Source organism: Paramisgurnus dabryanus, chromosome 20, assembly GCF_030506205.2.
Source record: "Paramisgurnus dabryanus chromosome 20, PD_genome_1.1, whole genome shotgun sequence".
In the NCBI taxonomy this organism is placed as follows: domain Eukaryota; kingdom Metazoa; phylum Chordata; class Actinopteri; order Cypriniformes; family Cobitidae; genus Paramisgurnus; species Paramisgurnus dabryanus.
In genome coordinates this window covers 6,146,310-6,170,092 of record NC_133356.1, presented here as the reverse complement: position 1 = coordinate 6,170,092, position 23,783 = coordinate 6,146,310, and the positions used below count along the sequence as shown (strand labels likewise).

At 40.9% G+C, this 23,783-nt stretch overlaps 1 protein-coding gene across 4 annotated transcripts in view; it reads left to right on the top strand.

Annotated features, from left to right (window-relative positions):
• Positions 1–20,275, top strand: part of runx3 (RUNX family transcription factor 3) — a 71,133-nt gene extending 50,858 nt beyond the window's left edge. For all 4 annotated transcript variants that reach the window (XM_065296132.2, XM_065296135.2, XM_065296134.2 and 1 more), the window contains 2 exons: positions 3,429–3,500; positions 16,993–20,275. In XM_065296132.2, the coding sequence (XP_065152204.1) occupies positions 3,429–3,500; positions 16,993–17,516 (596 nt within the window). In that variant the 3' untranslated portion in view covers positions 17,517–20,275. The remainder of the gene's footprint in view (positions 1–3,428; positions 3,501–16,992) is intronic.
• Positions 20,276–23,783: the final 3,508 nt, after the last annotated feature.

The following is a 23,783-nucleotide window of genomic DNA, read 5'->3' as shown; positions in this document are numbered from 1 at the left end:
TAAAATCGGCATTAGAAATCTCAATGGTTAATTTGAAAGACATCTATATTTTACGGATAGTTGTACCTTTTGTTGCAAATTGGAATGTCTTATGCCGAATTATTATATATAATATTAAATAACATCATAAAATGGAAATGTAATATAAAAAGAACATAATAAAATTACATAATAAAATGTTGTTTTTGCACCAAACTTTTCCTGCCATGGACACACAACCACATATAGTATTTAATCTGTAACCGTTGACTTCTGTTTTTGGGTAACCCTGGCCACCCTTAAACTACAATCCACTGTACATTAAAACTAGGTATGCACCGATAGGATTTTTTGTAGCCGATACCGATTTAAACAGACAACTTCTGGCCGATACCGATGCCGATACCGATATTAACCGCTTGTATAAAATACTATACAGTTGGTCTATTAGCTAGTTTATTTCTGCATCAAATTATTTTTACTGAACATGGATTGGATCTAATTAACATTCAACTGACCAACATAATAAGAGAGGCACAAATTAAGCTAAAACAAATATAATAAGACAGCATGACAACCTTCAAAGGTGGTTTTAGCTATTCAGCATTTATTTTATTAACAACATTAACAATTTTTTTTTACATATAATGGATTTCTTTATGCAGCTAATTAATAAACAATCGGTATCGGCCTTTCTCCTGATATTGCCGATATGCTGATGGTTTCAAATTCATCAAAAATCGGCCGATTAATATCGATTAATGACTTCGGCTGGGTCACGTCGCATAGCAGATCTGCATTCAGCGTGACAATTGGTTGGGACTGGAATATTTTACACAGAATATACACCAACAAGTAAAAACTTTCACAGTTACCCACATATTGTGCTGCTCACCGTCACACACAAACACTGTTTTTGTGACACGCTGGTTTAATAGCAGCAGAACTCTGTCTAACTGTTACTGACGTTGTATATCGGCCAATCAAAATATTTGAGTGAGATGTTTATTTTCTTCAGCAGAAGCACCAGCTGGGGCTTCAATAAGAGCATTTATACTGAAGAATTTATCATTGTGCAGAGAAAACCAGAGAGACAGACTGGAAACAGCATGTTTTTAATGCTATTTGCTAAGGCAAGCATCTCTTTTTTTTCGACAAACTTCGAGGTCCAAGTTATTCAACTTTACTGTTTAACTAATGTTGAGAGTGGTCTCGCTTGTTCCAGAAATCTGACAAATTTCTGTCAGACATGTTTAGAGACTAAAATAGGCTGCTGTAGGTGAGATTTTTTAACTTGTGTTAGTAAACACTAGAGATGCACCGATATAATGTTCAATAATCGGTACAATAATAGTCACACCGTGTACAAATAACAAAGAGTTGTGCAAATCACTCCGCCCATGTAGCGGTGCTTCGTCTTCTGAGAATATAGTTTCCAGTATGTATAGTGTTAAAAGATCACTGTGTCTCATATCACCTTGTTATTTGTACACGGTGTGACTATACAAATCACAACATATAAATAGGAAAATGTTCGCGTTATTTTGTCACTTATTGGGAGCAGTTTGCTAGCTGGAGCCATACACTTCCAGTCTTTGTGCTAAGCTAAGCTAGCGGGGGCTGCGTCAGACAGAGTTACAGCACGCATGGAGATGAGAAAGATATGTATGGACTTATCTAACTCTGGGGGATACTGTGAATAAGCTAAATTCCCAAAATCTGGGCGTGTTCCTTTAATATAACCACCAAATGATGAGTATCAGCAGATATCCCTTTGAATAATTGGCTATTGGTGTCAGTGGAAGAATTTATATCGGTGCATCTGTAGTACCCTAGCAACTACTTAGTGACACCCCGGCAACTTGGCGACGAGTTTTGCATGCTCGAGCTCCGCTGATATCTTTCTCCGAACATGTAAATTTCTAGTTGAATACGTACATGTCTCATACATGTGTGTCTGTGTTGAAACGATTAGCTTGTAACAACTATCTCATTTCAGTCTGATAGCAAACAGGAATTATTTGCATGTCAAATTGGCAGTTCAGTGAAGTGTGACACACACACACAAACACACACACACACAAAGTATCTTATTCGCAACTAGTGTGTCTTTGCGTTTTCGAGCAAGACAGTTGTGTGCAGATGCTAACAATGTGTGCATTCACAATCACGTATACACACACATACAAGCATCACACATATCCCACAGACAACCAGCATTGCTTGCAAAACACAAATATTTTGTCACTGTCAGCAAGATTTCAAAGATATCTGCGCAAAAACGCGCACACACGCACGTGCCACTACACACACACAAAGCGCGACAGGTGTAGTTATGATCTCTCATATCTGTGTGTGCGTAACTTGATACCGGGGTAAGATTTCAACTCATGCGTGTTTGTTTTTCCTCTGCAACTTTGATGAAAACACCAACAGATCTGCCTCTCACACTGAGCATGTGCAGACTCATTCAACTAAATGCATAGATACACATATGCACACATAGGGCTGGGTGATATATAGAATATTCACAACAAAGAAAATATAGCAACATTAATCAGCAGGGTTTTTAATTTATGTTTCAGTAGCAGTAATTACAACTTACATTAATCACATAAAAAAACAATTCAAAACATCTGATTCAAAATGAATGTGTATGGTGTCTTAAAATAGTTTAATTATTATAAAATGGTGCAATACAAGTATTCCTTATTTTTTTATTAATTTTATTAAAAAAAACATGTAACAAATCTAACGTTATCTTTTTAAAGTTGCCATAAAACGAAAGTAGCATTTGTCTTCTTTTCCCTTTTGTGATGCATATCCTATCCGAGTGAAATGGTTTCTAAAATATGAAAAATGTTGGAGAGAATTGATTTCGTCTATCAAAAACTGATTGGATCATTGGAAGTTGGGTCGTTGTTAATAGCTGCAATCTTTATTGGGCAGAAATAAGTCTTCGATAGCCCCACCCTCACGCCGTTCCTCGTAGCAGGAAGTAAAATAGGTTGTTTCGAGGAAGGGAGGAGATTAACGTTTTTCAATTTAAGATTATGGAGGCACGTGATTATTTTTTTTATAATTTAGTGCACAGATAAATCATTTATAACAGTACAATATATTACGTATAAAATTCAAATCTGTACATTCTGATTTCATGACAATCCACTTCACTTGTGGGCCTACACAATATAAAATTTTTTAAATCATCATACAGGCTATTTTATTTTAAAATAACTTTTTAAGTTATTTGCCCTTAGCCATCTCAGATTGGACTCCTAAATAATTAGTGATTACGTAAGGAATAAATGACGACGAGCCGTTGAATTATTTGAAAATAATGCACACCCAAGGTGGAATTGCCATTTCTCAGCCAATCAGAATAAAGCATTCAACAGGCCCATGGTATAAATATGTATATTTATATACAGTATATGTTTTTGGTGCAGGATTGTGGCCAGATCAGATCGATGCTCCTGGACTGAAAACCTGCAAAGTTGAAGATGACATACGCTGGTCAGGTAAGAGATCTCACATGCCAGCCTAAAGGATTAGTTCAACCAAATTTGTCATTTTTAAGTGACCCCTACGGCCGTCTTTTATCCATCAATTGGGCTGAAATTTTTTAAGTACCTTAAAACTACCCTATTACAAGTTTTATTTTTGTTCTCTTCTATATTAATGCCATTGCAGTTTAATTACAAAAAATCTAAAAACTGTAAAACTACATTTGGATCGACTTGGTTAAAAACTTTTAAAAGTATATTCCAAGTCTTCAGGAAACATACAAGTGTTGTGTCAAGATCTGGAATGCTAAATATATGCTAATGTGTTCCTTGGAAGAAAAAAAGTCAAGCAGTTTTTGATTGACACAATGGCAAATAATTGGTGGCAGTTTTCATTTTTGTGTGAAGTATTCCTTTGAAAAGATCGATACATCTGTTTCAGGAATCCTTGTATGTTGGTTTTCTGTTATTGAGATCAAACGTTTGACAATGATAAATTTTATTTGGCATAATTGTTTGTTGGTGCTGTTTTGTGTCGTCGGCACTTGAGAGAAAGAGAAAATAAATCAATCTGACACGTAGATCCACAGAAACCACACAAATGGCTGTCCTCAGATGACTTTTATAATATGCAGATGTGTATGCGTGTTGCAATCATAATGGATGAATCACAATATTCATGATCCAGTCAGAATGGAGCGTTTTTACTCATAGCCCAGTTTTAAGTCTAACTGAGATCCTTTCTTTATCCCATACTTCACTTTCCTAAGCCTAAAAACAAAATGTTAGCAGAAATTGTAGTTAAAGAGATTTAGGATCCAGTCATTTCTTTCACCCCAAACAGCTAAAACTAATGAAACTAAGAAAATATCTGCTGTTGCTTACACACACACCTGTACCTATAAATATCAATAAATATTATCTGGGTGTCAAACACACATAAACACGCACCTGTTTTGGCAAGCTTCTCAGCAACACACAAACACACTCGCTCAAAAACATTCGCATAAACTCACGCTGCCATGGACACACAACAGCATACCCTGAGCTGGCACGGTTTTCCTTCCCCACGGCAAAGTAGAATTCCTGCCCTTCCTGTTCCCGCAAACCCCAAACATCCAAACCAGCTCAGTCATTTTACCTTCCACCCCACACACACACGGCTTCTGTCACACGGCCTGTGGGACATTCAAGTTAATTGCACTTTATCAGATTTATCACCTCTAATAGACATATTTCAAAACAGCAGATGACATCCTTATCAATACTTCTCTATTGATGTGTTAAAACCACATACGCACTGCAGATAAATGCACGTCACACCTCTTCTGTTAAGAGTGCTTAATCCGGTTCAGTTTGGTTATTAATGGGAGTGAATCACATCGCAGTGTGTCTTGACTCATATAGTAAGCAAACAACATTTGCAACCAGAAACACTGCTGCATTTACATTTGCGTATTTGGCAGACACGTTCATCCAATGCAACTTAAAATATAGACATTTTATTAGTATGTGTGTTCCTGGGATGAAAACCATAACCTTTGCGTTGCTAACACAATTCTCTACCAATTTAGATACAGCAGGGTTTCCCAAACTGCACTGTAAAAAAAAATGCTGCATGAAGTTAAAACAACATACTATTTTAAGTTTTGGCAGGTGAAAAGTTGACATAACTTATAAAATCAAGTTGAAATTGTTTTACTTCATTTTTTAAGTTAAAGTAACAAAAATACTGTATATGTTCATTTGACAAAAATGCTGCATATTTTTTTACAGTGTGGGGTTTGCACGCCCCTTGTGGCTCACCAGGGAATTGCAGGGGGGAGTGAGTTTATGAAAAAGTTATTAATTATAGTAGAATCATACTTTTTTTATATAAAAACATATAAATAAAACACTTAAAACAAACTAATGTACTACTAAAAATATATATTTTTGTTTGTTCAATGCATGTCATGTTATGATTACACTACATCTAAAAACTGAGAAATCATGCATAATGGACAGATATGTTTTTTATGTACCTTTAAAAGAAAATTACCAGATAAATGTCCAATAACAGGTAAAAATAACAATAACAATGTAAAATGCTACAGAAAAAACTTTAAGACGAATGAAAAATAAATAAATGTTGCAATTGAGCTATTAAATTTGAAAACTCAGGTAGTAGGCTTAATTCATGTACATAATTTAAGTCAAGGGGATTTGACTGACAAAAACTGTGAAAACCCCCTGAGCTACATGAAAACAGGGGGTAGAGAAAATGTGTGATAACTGAGCGTTAACTAAAAAAATCTCCTTTAGAAGAAACGTCTCCATTCGCTCTCTATGTAATCTCATCACCGTCTAGGCAAAACAAAACCATAGGTATTAAAGAGATCTCATTTGTGATTTTCTCTCCTTTGGGATCGGGATCAGACAGCCATGTGTTCCCCGCTGCAGACATGCGTGTGAGCGCAATGTTGACTCACCACCCTGAGCTAAAGCGATCAAAAAGCCCTGTGGCGGTAATTATATCCAACAGTATTATTTCATAATAAACGCTTCAGAAAGATCAAGAGACTTACAGTGTATTGATTCAGTTCATTGTCGTTTTTAGATCAATAACAATGCAATTGCTTCAACAAATTGATTTTAGAGTCAGTAAGGTCAAAATTCCTCACACAAACAGTCCAATAGTCTATTCTGGTGCCAAATGAATAACCTGATTTTTTTATCAACTTCGTGTACAGTAACAGATGTTTGTGAATGGTAATCCGAGCCGTCCTGATGGTGACAGTGTATGTCTAAGATCACAGAAATGAGTTGGTTTGCATGCGACGTGCTGTGTTGTCTTATGGACTACAGCTCTAACGTAAACACACAAAGTTTACATGTTTGCGTGCGTCTCAGGTTCTCCCACCCGTCTGAACAACATAACCTTTAGTAAGCATTCATCAACGTCCTGTCTCTGCACATCTAATGATTTATACAACTCTCCTTTGAGGTAATGTTTATTTAAAAAAATCATTGAATGCTTTCTAGATCTGATGCTTCAATGCATCTTGGTGTGATTTGTGTGTTATTTAATGCAACAAAATTCATACATGTTAAGTGTGGTTTAGGTGTCCTAATAGTTTTGGGGTCACTGGATGTGCAGTAGTGCAGTTAATGGCGTTTATCTGTAGTTATTGTTTGGTTGGTTCTTGTGGGTTCATATCGCCAGTCATGCGTAAAACCACACCGTAGAAAATCTAACCTGGAGCAAAAAAGCAAATCAGCCATTCAATTAAACATTCATTACATGAATGTTATTTTTAATTTCCATAGTATATACTTTTTTGATTTTTGATTTGATTATATAGAGTTTTTATTTTATATTTTTCTTATGCTTCTTTCTCGCTCTCGCTCTTTCTCTCTTGGCCACATCATTTCCCTGGTCCAGGTGTAATCCATCTATCTTTGCTTTGCCATTTTACAGGTGAGGGCAAAGATTTGCATCCTTACTAGGGCCCTGATCCCAGACACAAACATGCACAATTCCAGCTTACTAGCTACTGCTTGCTCGTCTGTTAACAAACAAAATCACTTTCTACAAGTAGTCAAATGAGGCAAACCTCTGTAGTGAACTGGGTTACACGCTTGACTGTAGGCTAGTGGATCTTGCCAAACTGAACTGCTCGCTGTGGCGAGACTACAATACGACAGACCAAAACATCATTTTATTGTCATCTGTAATTTATCTATAGGTCTATAGACAACGAGTTTCAAATTCTTCCACAATAACCAGATTATATTAAACTGTTACTCCAATATACCTAATTTGGTTATAGCCATGATTATTTTTAATGCTTGGAAAATAAAAATGTCAGCAAATTATAGGGTTAAAGAAACTAATACAGAAAATATGGAAGAGAGCTCATTTAGCTCAGCACGTATTGTGTTAGCAGTGCAAGAGATTATGGGTTTAATCCCAGGAAACATAGCCTACTGATGAAAATGTATAGGCTGAATGTATTGTGAGTTGATTTGGATAAAAGCCTGTGATAAATGCATACATGTAAATTATGTTAATTCTCCGAAAAAAGACGTTTTATAAGAAAAAAGCAAGTCAATTTTTGGTTTCGCAAATCAGTTACGTTTAAGTTTTAAAAAAATGTGACAATTTTTAAATTCAAGTTGAAATTGTTTACCTTATATCTGTATTAGAGCTGTCAAAAGATTAATAGCGATTAATTGCATACAAAATAAAAGTTTCTTTTTGCATAATATATGTGTGTGTGTGTGTGTGTTATGTGTAATTATTATGTATATACCAATACACACATACATGTATAAATTGAAAAAAATATTTTTGTATATATATATTTTATTATTTATATATAATAAAATATATCAAGATCTAAATGAATACCCATATACATTTAAATGTTTTTTTATGCATACATGCATGTGTGTGTATTTATTAGGGATGCACCGATAGTATTTTTTGGGCCGATACCGATTTAAACAGACAACTTCTGGCCGATACCGATGCCGATACCGATATTAAACATTTGTATACAATACTATATTGGTCTATTAGCTAGTTTATTTCTGCATCAAATTATTTTAATTAATTAAGCTAAAACAAAAAATTAAGCTTAAACAAATATAATAAGACAGCATGACAACCTTCAAAGGTGGTTTTAGCTATTCAGCATTTATTTTATTAACAACATTAACCATTTTTTACATATAATGAATTTCTTTATGCAGTTAATTAATAAACAATCGGTATCGGCCTTTCTCGTGCTATTGCCGATATGCCGATGGTTTCAAATTCATCAAAAATCGGCCGATTAATATCGGCGGCCGATACATCGGTGCATCACTAGTATTTATATATACAAAATAATTACATTGTACACACATATATTATGCAAAAACTAACTTTTATTCTGTATGCAATTAATTGCGATTAATCTTTTGACAGCCCTAATATTTATGTTACTTTAACTTAACCAATTATTTTGATTTGACAAAAAAGCTGCATTTTTTACAGTGCACAGACTGTAAAAGCATATAAATTTCAACAAAAAATAAAATTAACAACAAATATTTATTTGACAAAGACCCTTATGTGTACACAAGGGATCTCTCTCTCTCTCTCTCTCTATCTATCTCTCCCTCCACTTCCTTGCTCTTTTGTCTTTGTTTTGACAGAGTTTGTAGAGAGACTAATGTGAATCATGTGTGAGGTAGTTAGACACATAAACATAGCAAACACAGTAAATTTTAAGAGACATTGTTACTTTTTCATTAGACCCTAGAGGGAGCCAGTGAGTGTATGTGTGTTTAAGGTCCTGTTCCCTTTCAGTCGGTCACTACGACGTCACGTCGTGACCGACGAATTGGGAACTCGCTTAGAGAGACCAATCTGCTTCGAATACTACTAAAACGCCAATGAACTTGGCATTGAGATATTTGCATAATGCTGGCGCCGCCCCGCCAGGTGCGTATATAAGCAGCAGGTGCAAATGAGGAAATTAGCTTTTTATCGCTTCGAAAGCCGGCAGTATCTGCTACTGAGAAGCTACTCTACTCTGGTGGGATTCGATTGCTGAAGTTGGTTGGACTAGCAGTACCACAGCGGACGCTTCGCTTAATTCCACGACTCTACATCTTTATTTTGTTTTGAGTTTTGTGTGTGCGTTGCCTTCCTGTGCGCTCATCAACTAAGCATCTGAGTGAATTTCCCTAAAAGAGTGATACGAGAGAGCTTTGTGCCTTGTTAAAGGCAGCCACTCTCTCGTATATCCGGACATCAGCGTCCTTTTCAGGATGGCTTTTCGTCCGTGCGATCTTGGGTGCGGCAAATACATGGGTCCGAAGGACGGTCACGAGCGTTGTCTTTCGTGTTTGGGCATCGAGCACGCAGAGGCAGCGTTCGCTGGGGGTAAGTGTTCTCACTGCGAGAACATGTCCCTTGTGGATTTGCGCAGACGGTTGTCTTTCCTCCGGGAAAAACGCAACCCTCGTCATGCGAGTGCTGAACGCCGCCACGGTGCGGCTGTGAAGCTCTCAAAAGACGACCTGCGCATCACTGTGCTGAGCCGAGCGGGGGATTCGTCCTCAGGCTCTCAGCCTCCTCATCCACAGCCGGTTGATGTGCCGATGGAGACTTCAGCGTCGTGTTCTACGATGTCTCTAGAATCCATCGTGCCGCCCTCCGGGTCCACCGACGCCGCAGCATCCGAGGGTGGGCCTCCTCCCCCTGACGTGGACCCCGACGCCCTTCCTCCCTCTGGTCGGGTTGGGACGCCGGAGTTCGATCCAGAGATGGTGGCCGTGCTCGCTCGAGCGGCGGAGACCGTAGGGTTAGAGTGGGTTCCCCCCCCTCAGCCCGAACCGTCCCGCCTGGATGATTGGTTCTTTGGAGCTGCCCGGGTTTCACAACCCTCTCCACCGGTGCCTTTCTTCCCCGAGGTGCACGAGGAGCTGACTAGAACCTGGAAGTCGCCGTTTTCCATGAGATTACGGCCGTTTCAGCCCTCCCCCCTCACCTCCCTCACCAGCGGAGCCGCTAAGGGTTACACGGGGATCCCTCCCGTGGAGCGTGCGGTCGCGATGCAACTGTGTCCGGCCCACGCTCCCTCTTGGAAGGACCGCCCAACCCTCCCCTCTCGTGCCTGCAGACAGTCCTCCGGTTTAACGGGCGCTGCCCACCAGGCATGTGGAGAGGCGGCCTCAGCCCTGCACGCAATGGCGTTGCTGCAGGTTCACCAAGCCAAAGCCTTGAGGGATCTGCACGAGGGAGGACACGACTCGCCTGTCCTTTCGGAGCTCCGGGCTGCCACTGACCTGGCTCTTCGCGCTACGAAGGTGACAGCGCAGGCGATTGGTCGTGCCATGTCCACGATGGTGGTCCAGGAACGCCACTTATGGCTATGTCTGGCTGACATGTCGGAAGCGGACAAGAACAAGTTTTTGGACGCTCCAGTGTCACAGGCTGGCCTCTTCGGTGAGTCGGTGGAGTCTTTTGCCCAGCAGTTCTCCGCCGCCCAGAAGCAGACAGAGGCGATCGCACAGATCATGCCCCGGCGCAAGCGACCTGCATCTCGCCCTCCAGCGCCGGCGGGCCCGTCTGCTCCTCGCCGAGGGCGCCCTGCGGCGGCTGCCTCCGCCCCCCCCACTAGAACATCTTCCAGGCCACGGAGGGGGAACAGCCGTCGACAGCCCGCCCCGCCCGCCCCACCCGCTTCCCGTGGTAAACGGAAGACGAAGCGGCCCTGAGACGGGCGACCTGGATTGGGATGGGATCACTCTACGGGAGACGGTGATGGCATCGCTCCCTCCACCGGTAGAGGGCCGGGTGGAGAATCTTTGGTTTCCTTTTGTTTCTGTTCCGCCGGCTTCTCAGCCGGCACCCACAAAACCACAAAAAGAGTGCATTCCTATTCCTTCTCCAGGTCTTCAGAGGATCGAGAGAGATGTGAGCGGGCATTCATATGCTCTTCCTCCCTCTCCTCTATCGCCAGCGGGTGTTCTGAGGAGTTCCAGCTCTCCGCTGAGGAGACGGGACCACCAGCACCCTCCTCGGAGTCTGTGCTCTCCGCTGAGGAGACCAGACGACCGTCACCCTCAGCGGGCTCAGGTCAGTGTCACACACACACATACTGTAGATACTTATGCTGTCCCAGCAGACGTACCGGCAGTACCACCTGTCCCGCTCAGCCGCCCCACCGCGGGTACCCCGACAGTGCCGTTAATTCCCCTCGTACGGTCCCTGGGGGCGTGGCTTCAGCTTCCCAGCCCGTCTCGTTGGGTTTTACGCACTGTTCGCCTCGGTTACGAAATTCAATTCATCCGGCACACACCCAAATTCTCGGGCATTCGTTTCACCACGGTGAAAGCGTCCGATGCACACGTACTGCGTGCAGAGGTCGAAGTCCTGTTGGCGAAGGACGCGATCGAGCCGGTCCCTCCAACCGAGATGAGATCGGGCTTCTACAGCCCGTATTTTATAGTACCCAAAAAAGGCGGTGGGTTGCGACCGATCTTGGATTTGCGCGTTCTGAACAAATCTCTGCAGAAGAGGTCCTTCAGAATGATAACACCGAAGCAAATATTCAATTCAATTCGCCCCCAAGATTGGTTTGCGGCAATAGACCTGAAAGACGCGTACTTTCATGTGTCCATAATCCCTCGTCACAGACCGTTTCTCCGGTTTGCGTTCGAGGGACGGGCATACCAGTACAAAGTTTTACCGTTCGGGCTATCCCTCTCTCCCCGTGTGTTCACGAAAGTAGTGGAGGCGGCGTTAAAACCCCTCAGAGAGAGCGGCGTTCGCATATTGGCTTACCTCGACGATTGGCTTATAATAGCGCATTCTCGACGGACGATGTGCGAGCACAGAGATTTAACGCTTCGGCATCTCGCCCGTTTGGGTCTTCGGGTCAACTGGGAAAAGAGCAAACTCTGCCCCACGCAGAGGATCTCTTTTCTCGGGATGGAACTGGACTCGATCGATTTATCGGCGCGTTTGACAGAAGAGCGCGTCCAGTCAATTCTGACTTGCCTCGGTTCATTCCGAGGGAAGAATGCGGTCCCGCTGAAACAATTTCAGAAGCTCCTGGGGCATATGGCTGCAGCAGCGGCCGTGACACCGCTCGGACTGCTCCATATGAGACCGCTTCAGCGTTGGCTTCACGATCGAGTCCCGAGGAGAGCGTGGCGCGCCGGCATCCATCGTGTAACCATTACACCTGCGTGTCGCCTAACATTCCCCCCGTGGTCGGACCCCGCGTTTCTCAGGTCCGGTGTGTCCATGAGACAGATCGCTCAGCATGCTGTTGTACACACAGATGCGTCCGACACGGGCTGGGGTGCCACGTACGACGGGCTTACAGCTTCAGGGGTGTGGACAGCACCCCAGTTGCACTGGCATATCAATTGCCGAGAGTTGTGGGCAGTATATCTGGGACTCGTACGCTTCGCTACGGAGCTGCGAGGGAAGGATGTACTAGTACGCACCGACAACACTGCGACCGTTGCGTATATCAACCGTCAAGGCGGTTTGCGCTCCCGTCACCTGTCGCATCTCGCTCGTCATCTCCTCCTTTGGAGTCAGAAGCATCTGAGGTCCCTTCGTGCCATTCACATTCCGGGCTCGCTCAATACAGCAGCGGACGCGCTTTCTCGAGCTGCGCGCCCCGGCGAATGGCGACTCCACCCCCAGACGGTCCAGCTAATTTGGAAGAAGTTCGGTCGTGCGCAGATAGATCTGTTTGCGTCGCCGGACGATACCCACTGTCGCCTGTTTTATTCACTAACCGAGGGCAGCCTCGGCGTGGACGCATTGGCACACAGCTGGCCTCGGGGGATGCGCAAATACGCATTCCCCCCAGTGAGCTTAATCGCACAGACTCTGTGCAAGGTCAGGCAGGACGAGGAGAGCCTTTTACTGATCGCCCCATATTGGACGAGCAAGAATTGGTTTCCAGAGCTAATGCTCCTCGCGACAGCCCCTCCCTGGCGGATTCCCCTGAGGAAGGACCTTCTTTCTCAAGGAGGGGGCACATTATGGCACCCGCGCCCCGACCTGTGGGATCTCCATGTATGGTCGTTGAGCGCGCGCAAGGTTTAGGTGATTTACCACAAACGGTATCTAACACAATCAACGCGGCACGAGCTCCGTCTACGAGACGGGCTTACGCGTTTAAATGGAACCTTTTCGTCACCTGGTGCTCTTCGCAACGCGAGGACCCCAGAGAATGCCCTATTAACACCGTGCTTTTATATCTTCAACATAGGTTAGACGGTAGGCTGTCACCCTCCACCATTAAAGTTGATATCGCCGCTATTTCTGCTCATCACTCACTTATTAACGGCAGAACAGTTGGCCAGCATGATTTGGTTGTTAGATTTCTAAGAGGCGCTCGCAGGCTAAACCCCTCGCGCCCTCCTTCTATTCCTCCCTGGGACCTGTCCATGGTGCTGAAAGCCCTTCAGGCCCCCCCGTTCGAGCCTTTGCAGTCTGCGAGTCTGAAGCTTTTATCAATGAAAGCTCTGACCCTGCTAGCATTGGCCTCAGTGAAGAGAGTAGGGGATTTACATGCATTCTCTGTTGACGACTCGTGCCTTCAGTTTGGTCCTGCTGCCTCGAGTGTAACATTGAGGCCCAGACCAGGCTACGTGCCCAAAGTTCCCACCACTCCTTTCAGAGACCAGGTGGTGAGCTTGCAAGCGCTGCCCCCGGAGGACGCAGACCCAACCATGGCTTTGTTGTGCCCCGTACGCGCACTGCGCCTCTACGTGGATCGCACGCAAAGCCTCAGGACCTCAGACCAGCTCTTTGTTTGTTATGGTGGCCAGCAGAAAGGGAAAGCTGTCACTAAGCAGAGGATGTCTCATTGGATAGTTGATACTATCGCCCTGGCTTATAATCTTCAGGGTATTCCTTGCCCCTTTAATTTGAGAGCGCACTCCACACGGAGCGTTGCCTCATCTTGGGCTCTAGCTCGTGGTTCCTCGCTAACAGACATCTGTAGAGCTGCTGGTTGGGCGACACCTAATACGTTCATTAGATTTTACAGTGTTCGTATTGAGCCTGTATCCTCTCGTGTTCTTTCCTCACCAGGGGGAGCACGGAGAACAGTCTCACAGGTCGGCTTGCAGCCTCCAACTGATGATTCATAAATTGTGTCAGTATGGAAGGCCTTCAGAACAAAAATGCGTAATGGTTTGAATTGTTCTTCCTCCGCTGCCTTGGCAGCCTTTGTTGCGGAGCATTGGCTGTCAGCCTTCACTAGCTGCATCCTCGCGAACCTACGTGTTGGCTCGGGCTCCACATTGTGTCCCACCGGGTTCCATTGTGAGTATTTTTCCGTGGGGTTAATCCTACTAGCCCACGTTTCCCTTAGCAGAGCACTGCTTTGCTTACACAGCCACGGCTGTCATTTATACCTCAACTACGGTTGACTTTCGCCCACCAATAGCCCTTAACGGGGCGGTGGCTTCCGCAGCGTCCCTATACCGCTCAGATAGGGCGCTTCCCAGTCGCTGGCACTACTGTGGGGTTAAAGGAACATCTAGTGCCCGGCCTTCTGCCTTAAAACCTAATTCTCCTTATCCTTAAGTGGAACCGGAGGGCTTTACGCAGACACTGGAAGAGGTCAGCCCCTAGTGGCGTTTTGGTAGGGATTCCCAATTCGTCGGTCACGACGTGACGTCGTAGTGACCGACTGAAAGGGAACGTCTCGGTTACGTATGTAACCCTCGTTCCCTGAAGGAGGGAACGGAGACGTCACGTCCCGTCGCCACAGGTGCTGCCACCTGCTGTTACGGCCGGTCACACTTTCCGGCTTTCTCAGCGAAAAAGAAGCTAATTTCCTCATTTGCACCTGCTGCTTATATACGCACCTGGCGGGGCGGCGCCAGCATTATGCAAATATCTCAATGCCAAGTTCATTGGCGTTTTAGTAGTATTCGAAGCAGATTGGTCTCTCTAAGCGAGTTCCCAATTCGTCGGTCACGACGTGACGTCTCCGTTCCCTCCTTCAGGGAACGAGGGTTACATACGTAACCGAGACGTTTTCCTGTGTTTTCGAAGCTTTGATTGTGTTTACAATGCGCAATATAACATGTGTTCATGTTTTGTGGAGGGAAAATGCACTATTTTTCAAACAATTTACTTATCCCTATACAGCTGTTTTTCCTGTCCTAAAAACGGGCTGATGTCTTCCTTGTCCTGTGAACTCCCTCTTTAATAAATACGTAACGAGTTCTGATTGTATAGCTAGTTTATGTGTGTTGTGATTCGACAGCAGCTTAGATTAGCTGGCGACTGGCATATTCCTGTGGGCGGAGGTTAGTCAAAAACTATTATACTGACTTAATATATCCGGGAAGTAGAGGGCTGTAGTCCAAACCGGCCGTTCTCTGTAGTTCTTAAAAAGCAAATTATGTTAAAGAAAATATATTTGGCATTGAGCTTTACAATTTATGCTCTAAAGCAACCTTACATACAGAATAAAGTTTGAAAAATTAGGTCACGAAAAACTGCTTTAACAGTTTACACTTCACATATATCTGATTTATCAAGCAGAAGCAGATCTCAAATTCAGCTTAACATTTTTCCAAAAGGGGAAAGAGAAATAGCACGAGAGAGACAGTGAGAAAAAGAGAGAATGAGACAAGGACACAAAACAGAGAAAGAAAGAAAGAAAGAAAGAAAGACAGACAGATGAATAAATAAAACTGAATAAATTCAAATAGGACTGTATGTTTTCCTTTCTCTGTTCCTGTTTGCAAACGGACCCAGTGCCCCAGACAAACGTGGGGAAGACATTTCAACAAGTTAGTGGCACGCACAGCCGGCATTCTCCACCCTCAGGCGCTGGCATGCCAAAGCCTGCTCCACTATCCCAGCAGCCACTGCTCATATGTGGGCAGTAAGCAAAAACATAAAGCCAGAGAACAGAGTAAACTGGCCAAAAACCGACCAGGGACTGGTTTGTGTGAGCGTGCGCAGGTGGACAGATGTCTCCTTACACCTGTTCTCGTTTCGTGCATAAAACTGCATCATGATGCTGACGCACGGGATATGAAACTCAAGTTATTCAAATAAAACTCTAGACATCAGAGGCTGCCAGCGTTCCTCATTCTCTTCCTCATACTGTTGGCAAACTGAGATTATGCATACTTACTATGTTTTTACACTGTACCTAAGCTACAGAATCATATTTATTACTGTCTGTGACCATGTGGTGCTCGCATATTACACTAGGTGGCGATGCACAGCAGTGTTTTTGTGGGGTTTACAGATTATTGTTTAACACTTATGTTGATTCCAATTACAATTCGTCATCAGGGCTTAATCTGCGTCGGGAGAAACTGGATCTTAATTTTTAAAATGAATAATAATAGTAAAGTTTTATGTCAAATATATAGAATATACACGGACACTCACTTATACTGTGCACGAAAGTTGCGATACACCTGTTAAACTCATTAACTTGTACTTTGCTTTGTGTCACAAGTCTTTGCTCTAGGCTAATAAACGGTGTTTGCTAAGACAAGCTTCAATATTTCAAGTTCAGAAACACAGCACATAACTCATCACAAACTGTTTGTGTAACAGATATGAATGATAGCTGTAAATTTGTGTGTGACAGGTGTGCTTCACTTTTCAAAGCAAGCAGGCTTTTTATGCTGGATGAAAAAAACCTTATGACATTGAATTACATTTTGTTATCCAACCAAAACCAACTAGCAAGCTACTAGAAACCACCTATTACAAGCCAACAACCCTTTAGCCATGCCCGAAAACACCCTAGCAACCAACTTAGCACCCAAGCCCTGGCTTTGTGTCAACTTTTGCACAGGGACTCAAATATTTTGCAGCATTGGCAACATTGTGTGACGCGGAAATACCTTTCTAAATATTAAACACCTACGTCATTATGTAAAGAACTTGTTTTCTGCTGTTGTTTTTGTATTGTGGATGTAAAAGTGACACAATGTGTTCTCTCTCCATCTCGTTTAGGTACAGATCTGTTCCAACAGAGACCATCGTTTCCATCGCTGTCCCCATTAACAGCTCCCCGTTTCTCTGATTCACACATGCATTATCCGGGTCCCTTCACCTACTCTGCCAACCCATCCAGCACTGGAATCGGAGGTCTCAGCGTGGCTAGCATGCCCACCTCTAGCCGCTACCACACCTACTTGCCGCCTCCGTATCCAGGCAACCAGAACCAGAATTCCCACTTCCAGACCAACTCCTCACCGTATCACCTGTACTACGGCACTGGATCCGGCTCTTACCAGTTCTCCATGGTTCCCACCGGCAGCACAGGATCTGGGGGCGAAAGGTCACCCACACGCATGCTGACGTCGTGCACCGCGGCAGGCGGAGCCGGGGGAACCGCAGGAGGGAACAACAGCCTGATCAACGCCAGCCTTGGTAACCAAAGCGACGGGGTGGACGCCGACGGCAGTCATAGCAATTCACCCACGGCGATGAGCGGGTCGACACGCATAGACGAGTCGGTCTGGAGGCCTTACTGAGAGAGTAAAAAAACTGGAAAAATTATAGAAACAGATCAAAGGTTACAAGTCTTGCATGTTTGATTGTTTTGGGGGGGTTTGTTTTAATATGCCATGTCTATCGCTTCTAAACCAAAGACATTGAATGGCCAAAGACTATTAAACGGACAGCTGACCTGTGATCTACATTTGCTGTGGACCGGACAGAAACGGACCTCCATCGATCCAATGAAATGGAAGGAGGAACCAAGTACCACAGGGAAACAAGGTGTATATAGAAAGAATTTCATAAAAAAATGTTAAAAGTAAAAACAACCCATAGTAATATATCAGCTATGTTTTTTGTTACTGATAAAACCAAAGAAAACAGCTGTAGGTGCTTGTGTAGCCAATATGAAGGGGATGTGTCTGTCCCAGTGTGTGTTTCATCTGAAACAAGCCAATTTATCCAGCCTTCAAATCTGCCTGAAAGCTGTCATTCCCAAAGTGCTTTGCTCCAAAGACCATTTATCATGCACATAGGAAAAACTCACAAAAGCCACAGGACTTTGGTGGTGTCGGCATTAAAGGACAGAGTGTGGAACTTTAAACGTGTAAATACGGCACAAATTCACAGATGATAAACAAAGCTTTCATCCAAGGTGTCAGGTACTTTCCAAACGGCTGAAATAGTCTTTAAATAGTAAAATGTGTAGGTCAATGAACTAAAATATGTTTGTCATTGAAAGAATATTAGGGTGAATCTTATGAAATCTTATCCTCAAAACCAACAAGAGAAATAAGAATTATATAAGAAAATGAAGCCTATTTAAATTTTATACATTGTTTTACTATTATTATACTTATTTATGCTGATGAATTTATAACTTATTACAATACTGTACTGCAGTAAAACAATACTGTATTACAGTTACAAAAAAAACCCTAAAATGTCTAAACTGATTATTGAGAATTTGAGAAGTCAATAAAGCAATGCTAAAACTCTTTATGGTCTTTAAAACAGGCTTCACTGTCTTTTCCCATGTATAGATTATTTTTCGAGTTTTTGTGAGATTCACCCTAGCAGTAAGTTGTTGTTTTGTTGAATGTTTGAAACAAAACTCTTTTTTAGAATCCAGAGACAGACCGGCGTTTTTTTTTTTTTTTTGCTTTGCGCCAAAATCATGAACAATTAATTTGCCTTTTGAACTTGTGGGGACTTGTCTGTTGTTTTAATTTTATTTTAATAGTTTTAGAGTAATTATTTTTATCTCAGTGTTGATTGCTTTTAATGACTTGCAGTTTCTTCAGACTTACTGTGGTTTGTTTGAACTCACTTTTTACGGTTTGTGTATTTTTTAATTTATTTGAGCCAACGTGTATAACGTTCCTGTTTCCGGGTCACGAACATTTCGCATTTGTTTTTTACTATCTCTATCGATTTCTTTGTTAATCTTTGTTTTAATATAAAATTGGAATTTGTGCTACTGTAATATATTCTTTCTAAATTATACAAAAACAAATTTTAATGTAATGTCTATGTTTTCCAATGCAGCTTAATGCACTAAAACATTTATTTAATAGGATGTATGTTCTTGTAAACCACATAATGGAGATATTCACACACCGTATAACATTCATACTGTACCGGATAGAGTTCCAGATCATATAAACCCTCAGGTGAACTCAACCCGTGCTAGCCAAAGATTCAGACAATCACCTGTTGTCATTCGTCGTCTCTCAAGTGTGAAAAATATGTTGCTCTAAGCACCTACATTATCTGTCTATTTTTCCTGCCTTGTTCTTGGGATGACTGAAATCGGAGACAATAATTGGGCACGTTTGAAAGGAGATCAGCCTTGATTATTTGAATAACAAAACCATGCACTCACTCATACAAGGGCAGTAAAGTGGCCATGACACACACACACACACACACACACACATTCACGTAACAGGTGTAAGTGAATATTTCAGCACATAACCGATAGGTTTTTCCCAAGCTCACACCTGTTGCTGTTACCTAAGGGCAAAGAACCCAAAAAGAGTGAAGGAAACAGATAGAAAGATAAATGATGTGGGAGAGGTATCTCTTTACACAATCATTGGTCAACCTTAAGGCCTGCTATCTGAGCAAAAGCGACCGTGTTCAGTTTGATTCATAGCCGCTTTGATGTCTTTATGGGGGTATATTGCCCCTCTCGTATGATTATTGCCTAAAGCCAGTGACTACGGGAAAGATGGTGGTACCTATTACAGGCAAGAGGCGTTTCTCTGCTGCAATGACTTCTGGGTAACAAAAACTAAGGGGTACATAAAATTACTCTGTGGCAAGGTACAGATCTATCTTTCTATAGCAACTGGCTTATTTTCATAAAAGTTGATGACAATCTTTAAAAAGTTTGTGTTAATGGATTGAAAGACCAACGCAATTAAACGAAATCGATGTTTATCCTATATTCGCTATGAAGGGCTAAACGAATATATTTGCTGGCCCAAATGAACAGGACCAAATGTAGCGTATCTATTTATCCACTGTATCAAATATTGATCTTTATTGTGTGTTGCACTTAACTGTCGATTGGAGAACAAATGTTCCCAGTGATAAATGAATCTTTGTAAAGGAGCTACAATGCATTGATATGCTGAAAGATTGATAAAGCACAACACACTCCTGTACAGAACAAATTGTCCTATTCGCACCATATGTAATTTTGACTCTGAAAATATCTCTTCTGTTCCTTCATTGTGTGTTAATGATGTAGTTTTTTAATGCATTTTAATTAAAAAATGATCAGGCATTCTTTGTGATTTTGACTTTTATTTACTGGCGCCTCAAAAAATTTAAATTACGTACTTTCATATTTGTTTAAGACCAAATTAACTTTACATTTTTGTCTACTTATAAAGACTTTAGACTAAAAAATGTGTACTTTTTACTGAACAATCACATTTACATTTATGCATTTGTCAGATGCTTTTATCCAAAGTGACTTACAAGGTATACACTGTAAAAAGAGAAATTTGGATATACACTGTACTTAAAACATTACGTCAATTGGTAACACTTACCAAAACATACGTTTTATCAACTTAAATTGTCTGACAATAAGTGAAAAACTTTTGAAAATTACTTTAATTGATAACACCTAAAAAATGTAAGCTTTTAATTAGTCAATTTTTTTTAGGTGTTACCAATTAAACACATTTTTTAAGTTTTAGTCCAACTTATATTTTTTACAGTGTACATGGTGCATGTGTGTTCACTGGGTTTGAACCCACAGACAGGAGCACGTGGCCATAATTTTTTTTTTATTCTACATAAAACACCACTTATACTCCAGCGATCATAAAAAATAAATAAACAGGCCTTCATTTTTATCAATGGAAAAAATTATGCTTTATTCTTGCATCATTGCATTTTCAAACCTATCATGATGCATCTTCACACCGCATACTCAAACATATGCTAATCTAAATACAATTTTAGAGATACAGCATCACACAACTAGTATACTTGTATGGCAGAGTGCACAGTTTCAAACTAGGGCTGCAAAACAACTAATCGCAACTAATCGTTTGCAGAATAAAAGTTTTTGTTTACATCATATATGTGTATCGTGTATAATAATAAATATGTATAAATAAATGCACACACATGCATGTATATTTAAGAAATATTTGCATGTGTTAATATTTATATATAATTATAATACTTAATATTATTTACGCATATTTGTTTCTTAAAATATTTTCAAAAATGATTTTTCTTTTAAAAAATCTACATGTGTTTGTATTAATAATACATAATTATTATACAAAATACACACACATATATATGATGTAATGAAAACCTTTATTCTTCAAATGATTAGTTGCGATTAGTTGTTATGTAGCCCTATTTCAAATGTCATTATACTATTATGTGGTGCTTGTATACTACTTGTGTGGTGCTTTTAGTCATTTTTAGCTTGACAGACATGCTCACTATATGTTTTTATTGTAGCAAAAACGTTCAAAATGCTCCAGACCGTCTTTTGTGTTTCACGAAAGAAAGTCATGGGGGTTTGACTTCCGCTATTCACTGCTATTGCCAAAGCCGTGAAATCTCTTTGTGTTTGAATTCAAATTCAAAAACGAAACACTTGAGCCAAAACACTGCTGGTTCCTGCATGTGTCAAATGTTAACAGACCGGTTCCAAAGTGCCGAATGAGGAATAAGATTTAAGGCCTTCAGCGAAGGGGATGAGATCCTGCAAACAAACTTAAAACTTCACTTTATCAGAGTTTAGTTTAGTTTAGTTTAGTTTAGTTTAGTTTAGTTTAGTTTAGTTTAGTTTAGTTTAGTTTAGTTTAGTGATTGGTTTTCAGGCCTTGCACACAACAAACAATAGCAATTTAAAGTGTTCACATAAACTCACAGACTCTTATTGTTTCTCAAGGTTTAATCAGCTCAGTTTTATCAGATTAAATGTAATGCTCTCTTACACTCATTATTCTTGATATTATGCTTTTGTTTCATGCCTAATGAAAAGTTAACAATGTTATTTAAATATAAACATACCCACTCTTCCAGACCCGTCACACAGTCAGCAGACATTAATGTCAGCATGACTAATTATTTTTAATTAATTATTTTGATGTGATCACTTAACTCTGTGTAAACATTGACAGTAAGTTCACAAAATTAATAAGTGAACATGATGGGGTTAATGGATACTTGTGTTGTTTTGGGCACCTTAAATGTTGTAGGCCTGACAAAGCAGTTTTGTCTATTTCCTCTGAGACCATCTATACACAAGTATCGCAGTTAACAAATATAACTAGATTTACATTGCTTTCCCAAGAAAACGGACCAAAATATGAATGCCTCACAGTCATAAATCGAATAAAATGCTCCTTGGTTTAAAATGAGAATTAGCTCACTTTAAATATGTCTTGCCAATATAAGTAGCAAACAGAAGTGAAACCTGCCAGGTCTGTTTCTTTGTCTTAACGTCCTGTTTCGAAAGGGAATACATCAACTCAGCAAAGAAAACAGACTACGTTGTATTCATATCGTGATTTGTGCATGGATCATTATTTAACTATTAGCTACTCTGTCTGTATACGCATATGCCAACATAAATATGAATAAGTACTTTCTTACCTTACACAACAAACTTCAGTTGTTAATTCGTCAATTACGTGCGGGGAAGTTGAGGTAAATTCCGGTGGGAATATGCTTGTTCGACTTCATTCGAGGTCGAAAGAACTGACAAGAGAAATACGTCAACGTACCGCGATAGCAATTCGAGAAACCATATGGAAGAGTCTGCTTTCAAATCGCTCTCGCGGAACTTTGACGTCATTCGCCTGTCAGTTCTTGCGGTGCCACATGAAGTCGAGCAAGCGATTTCTAGTGTCGATCTGATTGAACTTCAAAGGATTTAGATGTAAATGTAAAATAAAAAATATGCATTTTTACACATCTTACATATTTACACTCCTTTAGTATAGTAAACTGTACTAAATTGCTGTAGTATAGCTTATAATTTCTACACCATGTTACATACTATGTAGTAAATAAAGTTGTATACTATATTTACTATGTATGGATCAGTTTACTACCATTTTTTCTATAATAAACTACAGTATTTTTCAGGTGGCCTATTTTATTATTAGTAGTGAAGTGATAAACACTGTTTGTTTTTTGTTATATGATAAATGTATAATAATTATTGCAAATTTATGTCACTTTCTGTCGTCCAAAAACACGGAATGATGTACTCTTTTCCGGCCTGCAAGGGGGGGGTTGTGCGCGCGGGCGCGGGTAATTTTAAAATAAAAGTGATCATAACAAAAACGTACTGGAAATATTGACCTTGCTGTAGTTTATTAATAGTTTAACACATATATAATTAAGAATATAATTAGTTTAAAAACATATATATATTTTCTGTTCTAGATGTTAGTTTTTTTGTAAATGCGAATTTATTTTACACTTTTAATGACTTAATAATTTATTATCTGAATCACCATCACCACTTGGACATATGCTATTACTGTCACATACTGTACACATGATAATAAAAAAACAATTTATTTTTATATTTTTGCTTTTTTATTATTATTTTTGCTTTTTTTTATTATTATTTTTGAAACCTCCCCTTTTAAAAATAGTCAATAGAGTTGTGTTTATCTCGCTGTTTGTATTTTTGTTTTGTAAAATTAACGCTGTGATTATGGTCAAAACCTCTGGTTTCTGGGAAGCCACATGTTACAGTAACTCTCCCACAGAGTTGAAGAAACGTCAAGCGTTTAATTAAA